Consider the following 10,270-nt stretch of genomic DNA (forward strand, 5'->3'; position numbering starts at 1 on the left):
TTTACTCTACAACCATTCAATGATCTTGCTGTTTTATCATCCACATTTTTAAGTAAATCATCATCCAGGGTATTTAAATCATTTGGAATTCTTGATAGATTTAAGCAGGCAAATAATAAATCCATTTCCATTCCATGATAAACCATTTTAATAATTGGTGTATAAGCATCAGGTACCGGTTGTACTTTTGTTACATTAATATCTTGTTGTAATTTTGCTAGAAAGAATGAAAAAAATGATTCTCTTGAAATATGTCTTGGTGCTATACATAAAGTATCAATATCAGATCCTGCTGCTACAACTCCTAATCTGTATGATCCAAATGTAAATATTCCTCCACCAGCAGAAAGAGCTTCTTCTTCATTCATACTATGTTCTAGACTTGCTTCATATATCCATTCTCGAACTAATTTATTTAAAGAAGCTAATACATATTCTCTTTTTTTCATACCTTCTACACTTTCATATAAATTTTCTTGTCTCATTGCAATTATTAAGTTTTCTGTTAATTTATAATCTTGAGGAGTTGCCATAGCTTCTGATATTGGTGGAGTTACACCATATTGTTTTTTAGGTACCGAAGTTAAACCTTTAGATAATTCTAAATTTACTAGATCCATTTTTAATCTAATAATAATTAATTAATAGAATATTTATTATATATTGGTTTCAATAATTTAGTAATTATATTATTCTTTTAATACTTTGTAATTTAACTACTTTCTCACTCTTTTTCTTTCCCCTTTTGAATCGAGAATAGTGCCAGAAATGTAACTAAATAATCCAATAATATCTTTTAAGAATAAATTTTCTTAAATTCTTTTTTCTTCTCTTGTAAAATTCTCTGTATATAATAATTATACCAACTTAATTTCCTATTTTTAAAATATATGAGCTTTATATTTAAATTTACTCAGTCACAATTTTAGTTTATTATAATAATTAAAATGTTAAAATAATAATATATTATTGATATATGTATACACGAATACTATTTAATCAATGTATACTAATTATATAGAAATATTAATATAATTAAATATACATATATATATATATATATATATATGTATATTTACACAAATAAGTATATAAATACAAATATAAATATATATATAAATACATATATGTATTTATATTTATGAATTCATATATATAAACATGTAAGAATCTATTTATTATTAAGCTTATTTTCTACTTGCTCTCAAAAATTCATCAATAGAGCCATCACGTTCTTTGTTGTGTTTTGATTAGAGTATATTATTATAAGACTATATAATGATTATGCACTTTTTCAAAGGGCCAGAATTAATTATTTATGATAAATTTAAACAAGAATTCACTTTTATTTCTACTTTATATTAGGCTTTAAACAGCTCTTGAAAAGCAAAATCACAATTTTGATGTGTTTAAACTCTTAATTTCTTTGATTTATATCGATCGCTCCTTCTTTTAATGTGAATTATCTTAATACTTTAATATGAATAAGATATTCTTATTTAAATATAAAAAATGAACTTCTCACAATTTTAAGTAATTTATATTTCTTTTCGGTTATTGCATTAATTAATTATTCAACTTGTATATGAATATAAATATGAAAATTTCTGTCCAAAGTTACCGCCAAAAAATGGCGCCAACAGTCAATAATTCTGTATTTATTTGACGATAAAAAAACAAATCAGGAAAAAAAAAAGAAAAGTAAATAAGGGACAAATGAGTAAGTTAAATGAGTTCTTTGAAAAGAAGAAACAAAAGTCGAAAGGTTTGGGTGACTTGAGTAGTACAAAGAAACCAATAATAGGAGGATTAAAAGGTGCAACAGGTGATCCAAATATATCATCAGTAATATCAGAAGGAAATATAGACGATTGGTCAATTAATACTGATGTAAAAGATACTTCAGACTTTTTAATTTCTAGTAAGAATTTATCGGTAGATGGTTTGAGAAAACCATCAAATTCTCATATGGTTGTTGCAGTAAAGACATCAAAACCTGATTTTGATTCTAATATATGGAAATCAAAGACAGGTGATTCTTCGGGAATGAATGGATTATCCTTATCAAAAAAGAATGCCGGAGAAGATGAGGATGGGAAGAATATGAATGATGAGGAGAAGGAAAAACCTAAAGAAACTTTAAAGTATAATGTAAGAGCAAGGTTAGCAGCAAGAGGACAAAAAGTTGATTTTTTGAATGCAAAGGATGCAATTAGTTCAATGCCTACGTTAGCAGCAGCAGTGGCCACTACAAACAAGCCAAGAGGTTCAAATTTGGCTCCATTAAATCCTGTTGGTACATCAGGAAATGATTCAGATGCATTAGGTGCTGCAACTTCTACTAATACATTTACAGAGAAACAAGCTACTAGCACAGCTTCAGCAACAATAGTTGAACAAAAAGATAATTCATATGAAAATACTGATATGAAAAATGAAGGAAAGCATTCAGAAAATGATGAGAAGAGCGATTTGGAAGTTATTAAGCAGTTGAGAAACTGTAATTTATTATATTTTAATAAGGAGGTTGTATTTAATTGTATTGTAGATATTGAACAAAGCAAATTAAAGTATTCAAATATTGTTAAAGATTTTTAAATGAAATTTAAATTTGTTTAGATTATTTTTAATTTTATTCAAACAATTATTTATCAATTAATATTTTACTTTATTTATTCGAATTTTTTTTTATTTATTTTAATGATTTATATATCCGGTACCTTTATTTAGATCTTGTATACCGGCATTTACGTGGTAAAAAAAAAAAAAAAAAAATATTCTTTTTTTATTATTGGAAAAAAGTAGATTTTAAAAAAAGAGAATTAATGCAAAGAATGATATGAGTGGATTATTACAAGAATGAATCTCGGATCTAAGTACGAGAATTTGGAGATCCCAGAAAATATATATTCTCTTTTTGGAAGGAATAAGTTGAAGACTAATAAAAATAGGCAAGTGGGGACCTTTGATATAGCAATTTTTAAGAGTAAAAGAATACACCCTGTTTTGCAGAAAGATAATTTTAAAGCAGGCTTACTTTTTTATAAGAAAAAATATCATGAAGTGGTAACTCCAAGTCTACTTAAGAATGTATCCTTTAATAATAAAAAAAATTCTTCAATGATAACTTCAATCTCAAGTCACAAAGGTTTGTTAGCAATAAGTAACACAAAAGGTTCTATTGGGATTTATAACATCAGTGAAGTTCTGAAATACAGAGACTTGAACAATGGTAAAGGCCCAGAATTAAAATTCCCATTAGGATATGTATTAACAGAAAAAGAACAAAACAGGGTAAAAAAAGGTCGGAGTTTTAAGCTGGAACCAGTCAATTACTTAAATCCTGGAGAAAATGAAAATCATAGAGGAGTGATTTCTACTATTCATTTAAGTCCTTTTGATGGACAATTATTTATAACAAGTGGTTGGGATGGAAATATTAAAATATGGGATACTTTTGATGGAACCTGTGTATTTACTTTAAACTCTCGTAGTAAAATTAACTATTCGGTCATCAATCAAACAAATCCAAATATTGTAGGCTCAGCTCTACAGAATGGAAATGTGGGGATTCTAGACTTGAGAATTGGAGGAGAATTCTCTCAGACATTATTTTTGGACAAAAAAACTACAAATCTCAATTTAGACAGACCAGATTCTCCTGTTCTAAGCATAGCTTGGAGAACAGATTCTGAACACATTTTAGCCAGTACATCCCAGAATGGTTTTATTCGACTTTGGGATCTCAGATTTGCACAACAACCTTTTCTATATATGAATAGTAATCTAACAGATTGGGAATTCGTACAAGAAACTAATAGTATAACCCCTTTATTGATTAGACAGCAAATGATCTTGGAAGAAAGGAAAGATATCCATACCAAACAAATTAATCAAGAAAGAGAACAAAAACAAATTTGGAAACATCAAAACATGAAAATAGAGCTAAATGATGATGAAAAGAAATTTCTCAAAATTGGTAAAGAAAGCAATGGTGAGGAAAAAGGTATCCCTAAAGAAAGTTCTAATGACTTTTTTAATTCTTATCAAAGCCATTTTGGAATTAGTGCACCCAAAACTATTGGTTATGCTCATGAAAGTGGAGTAGGGTTTTGTCAGTTCCTTAAGAATGGTAGATACCTAATCTCCTCAGCTCATGATGGAACCATCAAACTTTGGAATTCTTTAAATGGAAAGAATTGTTATATTAATTATGATAATTTTGAATCTCAAACTTTCTGGGAGGGAGACGGACTAGTTGAACCAGGAATTGATGACCAAATCCAAAAATACTTTAAAAGGTTTTCAATAGATTCTGGAGATCAAGATACCTTATTTCATCCAAATGGAAATGATATAGGTATTTGGAATATTAGAACAGGTAAATGCTTAAAAAGACTTTCTGCACATATTAATGCTAAATCTGTATCTGTAATTCACTTAAGTCACTACTCTAATTTGATGTTTTCGGGAGACCAAAGTGGATTTGTACATATATGGAATACCAGCTATTAGTACTGTTGTTGAGTAGTTTCTAGTCATATTAATCTACTTAGCTGTTGAATTGTATCATATGGATTTATTACATTATGTCCGATAACTCTTTTATCATTATAGATTTCATGATCATTTCCACCAGGGTATGTTTTATCCCCAAAGAAGTGGATTTCATCAAACTTATTCTCAACATGTCTTAAACAATATCTTTTGTCCCATCCCTAAATGAAGAAGAAAGTTAAAAACAAATAAAACATCACTAAATTTGAATTCTAGAAATTTCTTGACTTACCTGTGGGAATACATCTATTGATATCTGCCCTCCAATAGAATATTGAAGATCAAGATCTGAAAATTCTTTTGATAAATCCTGAATAAACTTTTCTCTGATTCCATTCTTTTTGTCAAGCTCAAAGAATTCTAATCTCTCATCATAAGAACAATTTCTTCCAATTGGGGAAATATTCAACATTCCTGTTCTATATTCAATAAATGTACCTCTTTTGATTGGAATATCTAGATCTGCAATGTATCTTAAACAGAAATTGACAAATCTCTTGATGTTATCTTCTCCCAAATGTTTTGAAATGCTTTCTGAACTCACTTTTACTCCTTCATCATGAAATACGACTCCATTTTCACTAAATATATAGTGACTACAAGCTAGCTCTAAAGATCAATATTAAATATATTCCATTATAGAATTAAAAAAAGAAAAAAAAGGAAATAAATATACAACAAACTTACCATTGTTCTGTAATTGCTCACATATTTTGCTATAATCTGACCCACTAACTACTCCTATCTTAACTTTGCTCTTTGCATTTTTAAGAGTCATTACCATGTCCTCCATTATTGGTTTTCTTGGTAAAGTGAGGGTCCCATCTAAATCAAACAAAAATAGCTTTTTTGAATCCATTTGATTATTTTTTGTGTGTAAACTCAATTTCTATTGAACATTTATCTTAAAAAATAATAATAATAATAATAATTAAGCTAAATTCAAGCTTATTTATTTTTGCAATTAAAAATAGTTACCATTTATTTTGATGCTTGGCGCCAAAACATGCCGGTATGTAGGCTATTGAGCAAAAAAAGGCCGACCCCACACTACGATTAATATTATTAAGTAATGAGGATTTGAAATTAAGATAAAGTTGGCGAAAAATTATTAAAAGAAATTGCATTCAAGAGGTAATAAAATCAAAAAAAAGCAACGCTTAGAGATCAGTCAGAACAACTGAATTACCCCTAGAAAGCGTATTTTAAAGTCCAAGTTGGAAAGTACTAACATGGCAATAGGAGTGGATAATGCTCACGAAAAAGTGAGAGCATACAATGATCACATTAAAGATATTCAGAATTTTTTGGAGAATTTTGAAGAATATAATGAGAATGAAAATTCAGGAGAAGATGTGGTAATGTCAAATGCTAGGGAAGAAACAGAAAAGGAAGGATCTATTTGGAAACATAAAAAGTATATGAAATCCTTACAGAGTATATCTAATAGGGAAAAAAATGTTTTATATATTGAAGTTGACGATATATTGAGTTTTGGAAAATACGAAAATAAAGTAACAGAGTACAATAATTTGGTTCATTCAATTTTATCAAATACTAAGAGATATGTACAATTGATTTATATAGCAGCAGATAATTGTTTACCGGTACCTACTCGTACAAATATTATTGATTTTAAATTAGAAGAGATGAATAATACTAAAAGATCTGAATCAATGAAGACATGTAACGTTCCAGCTTATTTAAGATCCAATTTTGAAGTTTACATTAAAGCAAGTAAGAGAATGCCTATTACGCCTTTAAGAGAAGTTAGAGCAGAATATGTTGGGGGTTATGTACAGGTAAATTGTATAGTTACCCGTGTTTCTAATGTGAAGCCAAGAATGCAAGTAGTTAATTATACATGTGAAGTTTGTGGTTCTTCAATTTGGCAATCTGTAGAAGGTACTAATTATATGCCTTTATCTGATTGTGAATCAAGCCAATGCAAGAATAACAAAAGAACTGGAAATTTGAAGTGTAATATTAAAGAAAGTAAATTTACCAAGTTCCAGGAGATTCGAATCCAGGAGCCTGCTGATCAAGTACCGACAGGTAATGTACCTAGAACAATGAAAGTTATAGCAATGGGAGAGAATACAAGAAAATTACTGCCTGGTATGTATGTTACTATTTCAGGAGTATTTCTTCCAGTAGTAAAGGAAGGATTCCAAGCATTCAGATCAGGTTTAACAGCAGAAACGTATTTTGAAGTTCATAATGTTCATAGTTATATTTCTAACAAAGAGGTTTCCTTGACAGAGTATGAGAAGAAGCTGGTAAAGCAGATGGAGGCTGATGAGGAAAAGAAGAATAGAGAGGAAGGTCTTAACAGTTCAGGAAGTGGAGCCTATGAGGTTCTTCATTCACAATTTTATGATAAGCTAGCAAATAGTATTGCTCCTGAAATTTTCGGAATGCTGGATGTAAAGAAAGGTCTCCTTTTACAGTTAATTGGAGGGGTTACAAATCAAGTGAATGATGGGATGAAAATTAGAGGAAATATCCACATACTACTAATGGGAGATCCTGGAGTTGCAAAGAGCCAGCTCTTGAATCAAATCACAAAAATTGCTCCAAGATCAATTTATGCTACAGGAAAAGGTAGTAGTGGAGTAGGTTTAACAGCTTCCGTGGTTAGAGATCAGAACACCTCAGAAGTAACTTTGGAGGGAGGAGCCTTAGTTCTAGCAGATAACGGGATCTGTTGTATTGATGAGTTTGATAAGATGGATGAATCCGATAGAACAGCAATTCATGAAGTTATGGAGCAGCAAACAGTTTCTATTGCAAAAGCTGGAATTACCACAACTTTGAATGCAAGATCATCAGTCTTGGCAGCAGCAAACCCTGTTTCAGGAAGATACGATCCCAGGAAATCCCCCGTGGCCAATATGAATCTCCCAGATTCTCTTCTTTCTCGTTTTGATCTTCAATTCTTACTTTTAGATATTCCTGATAAGGAGAAGGATCTTAAACTTGCTCGTCATGTACTTTACGTACATAAGAATGAAAAGGCTCCAAGTGATGATTTTGAGCTTGATAGATCCTTATCTTCTATTCAGAGACCTGGAATGGGAGTAAATCAAACAAGGAGCTCAGCAAAAAAAGTAAGAAGACGAAGAAACAATGATGATAGACAAGAAGATGCTGAGAGTGAGAATCAAGATAGATCCAAATCTGATCAAGAACAGAGGGTTTTTTCCACAGTATTTATGAGATACTTTATTGAAAAGGCTCAAACTTATACTCCATTGGTTCCAAAAGAACTAGTTTCTGAGATTGTTGAACATTATGTTGAGCTCAGAAGAAGGGAAAAGATTGAACAAACTAGGGAAGATTGGAGAAAGACTTATACAACTCCAAGAACCTTGTTAGGTATTTTGAGACTCTCTCAGGCCCTAGCTAGGCTCAGATTCAGTAATATAGTAGAAAGAGCTGATTTTGAGGAGGCAACCAGATTAATGATTGAAAGCAAGAAGAGTGTTACAAAGCCAGGAAATACGAGTGGATTTTCAAATCCTGGAGCAAAGAATAAGAAGCACGACTTTAGAGACCAAATTATTGAGATTATTAAGGATTTACATAATAGACAAGTTGAGAGAATTACAAGAGGAGGTGAAGATGACGAATCAATGACTGATGGAATGATTGAGATTTCAATTTCTGAGATTGAAACAAGAATTGCTCATAGAGGGCTGCTTAAGCAGCAACTTGAGTTAGTTATTGATGAATACATAGAATTGGGAGTGTTGTCCAAGAGTAAAGATGGACAATTTATTTCATTTATCACAGATTTTTCGTAGATTAAAGAATAACAGAAGCTGAGATAACTAGAATAGGGAGTAAAACTATTAGAATTAGTAGATTCGTGTATAACATCTAAAATTATCTTGTACATTATTATTATATCGGTTATAACTTTTATCAATTGTATCACCTAAGAATGAGTTCTTACTACTCCAAAATCCGTATATTAAAGCTATGGACGGAATTGTCTCAGCAAAGAACGTATATAATGCAGTCCATACAGTATTTAAAAGAATTTCTGGGTTAGAATTAACAATACCAAATCCTCTAAGTAGGTAGTATAGACTAGAGATTAGTAATGAAATTGGGCATACTAGAGTAAGAACTTGAATCTTGAACCTGAGTTTATTAATAGAGGAACTATAGGCTTTATTATAAATAAATAATCCTGAGAGTGTTGAACTATTAGAATTATTTGACGATGAAGCAGTATTAACAGTATTTGCTGTATTTGCAGATGAATCCTGATTAAATTGAATAATAGATACCTGACCACTGTTCAACATTCCATATTGAAGCCAATTTGTACCTCTAACTTGGTTAAAACCAGAATTAATAACATTAGAGTTTGTATTCCATGTAAAATTGGCATTTTTCGAAATTAAATCTTTTTGCAAGTCCTTATGCATGGCTTGGCGCCTATTGATTTGTGTAAATAAAGATGAACCATAATGTACCCAAAAATAGGAAAATAATAAATGTAAAAGACCCATTAGAATATATAGAACATTAAAAAGTACGGGGAACTTTTGAGTAATTAAAAGAGTAATGATTATTATTCCTCCACCAGTTAAGTATAATGCAAAATTTAGTAATGTGATGATTGTAAATTCAAAGCTTCTGGAATGTGTGAAAATTGAGCTCCATAATGCTATTACTATAGAGTAGGATGCAAGAAATACAATATTGATTAAATAATCAAACATTCTTAATATATTAAGTTTATTAATCAGTCCATTTTCAATAAATTTGGGTAAAAGATTTATTGCCAAATAAACAATAATATAAAGTAATCTGAAAATAATTCCAATAGAGAATGTACTTAGAAAGTAAGGCCTAATTTTTATTCCATTGGTTTCAAATACATTTTCTGTTGTATTTGACTCTAATGCTGATAAAGATTGAAATACAGAAAGTGCACCAAGCACAAAGTAGATTAAAACCAACAAAGTATTTAAAAGTAGTCCAAAAAAAGATGAGTGCCCAATTAATGAATCATCGAGTTGTGATTTGATAGGAGAGAAGTCCATTTTCTTGTTATAATATTAGTGGATGCATGTGCAATGAAATCTTTATTTCTTGTTCATTCCAATCTTTAGTAAATTTAAAATGGCTTAATAATTGTGCATAAAATTTGAAAACTCATTCGTTAAATATTAAAGAGTAATAAGATATTTCTCTTAATATATTTAAATTTGAATTGATTTTATCCAATTATTTTATTTTAAATAGTCTTGTATCATTAATTCAAAATTGTGTGTGCAAATAAATAAGTGGTTTATACAAATAAAATACCCATTAATTTCATTCAACAAGTGGAATAATTGGAAAATAATTACTTAATAAAAGTAATTAAATCCCTAAAATTATTGGGTCGCACAAATACTTTAAAACATTATTTCATTCCACTTAATGTTTAAACATGAAAATATTAGAAAATAACTCGACTAAAATATGGCGCCAAAGAGCTTGGCGCCACCATGGGCGGTATCTAAAAAAGAAAATGCATGCAATATTAAAAAAAAAAAAATAATGTATGGCAAAATTTGAGGAAACAAAAAATAAATAGAATTAATAAATATTAAAGAGGTAATAGTTGTTTTAGATATTTAATTATTATTTATTATTAAGTCAAAATTTTTATAATTGAAGAGGAAATAAGTATAAAATATTTGAGTAATAA

The 10,270-nt window shown here is 29.6% G+C and overlaps 6 protein-coding genes across 6 annotated transcripts; 3 read left to right on the forward strand and 3 right to left on the reverse strand.

Annotated features, from left to right (window-relative positions):
- Positions 1 to 1,716: 1,716 nt before the first annotated feature.
- On the forward strand, positions 1,717 to 2,598 carry Chro.40113 (hypothetical protein). The annotated part of the gene is made up of 1 exon (XM_661102.1): positions 1,717 to 2,598. The coding sequence occupies one exon, from the start codon at positions 1,717 to 1,719 to the stop codon at positions 2,596 to 2,598; it is 882 nt and encodes a 293-aa protein (XP_666194.1).
- A 261-nt stretch (positions 2,599 to 2,859) lies between these two features.
- Chro.40114 (will die slowly CG17437-PA) lies at positions 2,860 to 4,515 on the forward strand. The annotated part of the gene is made up of 1 exon (XM_661103.1): positions 2,860 to 4,515. The coding sequence occupies one exon, from the start codon at positions 2,860 to 2,862 to the stop codon at positions 4,513 to 4,515; it is 1,656 nt and encodes a 551-aa protein (XP_666195.1).
- A 241-nt stretch (positions 4,516 to 4,756) lies between these two features.
- Chro.40115 (hypothetical protein) lies at positions 4,757 to 4,969 on the reverse strand. Its single annotated transcript, XM_661104.1, has 1 exon — positions 4,757 to 4,969. One exon carries the CDS (start codon positions 4,967 to 4,969, stop codon positions 4,757 to 4,759), a length of 213 nt encoding a protein of 70 aa, XP_666196.1.
- A 210-nt stretch (positions 4,970 to 5,179) lies between these two features.
- Chro.40116 (hypothetical protein) lies at positions 5,180 to 5,416 on the reverse strand. The annotated part of the gene is made up of 1 exon (XM_661105.1): positions 5,180 to 5,416. One exon carries the CDS (start codon positions 5,414 to 5,416, stop codon positions 5,180 to 5,182), a length of 237 nt encoding a protein of 78 aa, XP_666197.1.
- Positions 5,417 to 5,789: 373 nt separating this feature from the next.
- Positions 5,790 to 8,363, forward strand: Chro.40117 (minichromosome maintenance protein mcm7p). The annotated part of the gene is made up of 1 exon (XM_661106.1): positions 5,790 to 8,363. One exon carries the CDS (start codon positions 5,790 to 5,792, stop codon positions 8,361 to 8,363), a length of 2,574 nt encoding a protein of 857 aa, XP_666198.1.
- A 54-nt stretch (positions 8,364 to 8,417) lies between these two features.
- Positions 8,418 to 9,617, reverse strand: Chro.40118 (hypothetical protein). The annotated part of the gene is made up of 1 exon (XM_661107.1): positions 8,418 to 9,617. One exon carries the CDS (start codon positions 9,615 to 9,617, stop codon positions 8,418 to 8,420), a length of 1,200 nt encoding a protein of 399 aa, XP_666199.1.
- Between the last annotated feature and the right edge of the window lie 653 nt (positions 9,618 to 10,270).

This window comes from Cryptosporidium hominis, assembly GCF_000006425.1.
Source record: "Cryptosporidium hominis TU502 chromosome 4 CHRO014054, whole genome shotgun sequence".
Classification (NCBI taxonomy): domain Eukaryota; phylum Apicomplexa; class Conoidasida; order Eucoccidiorida; family Cryptosporidiidae; genus Cryptosporidium; species Cryptosporidium hominis.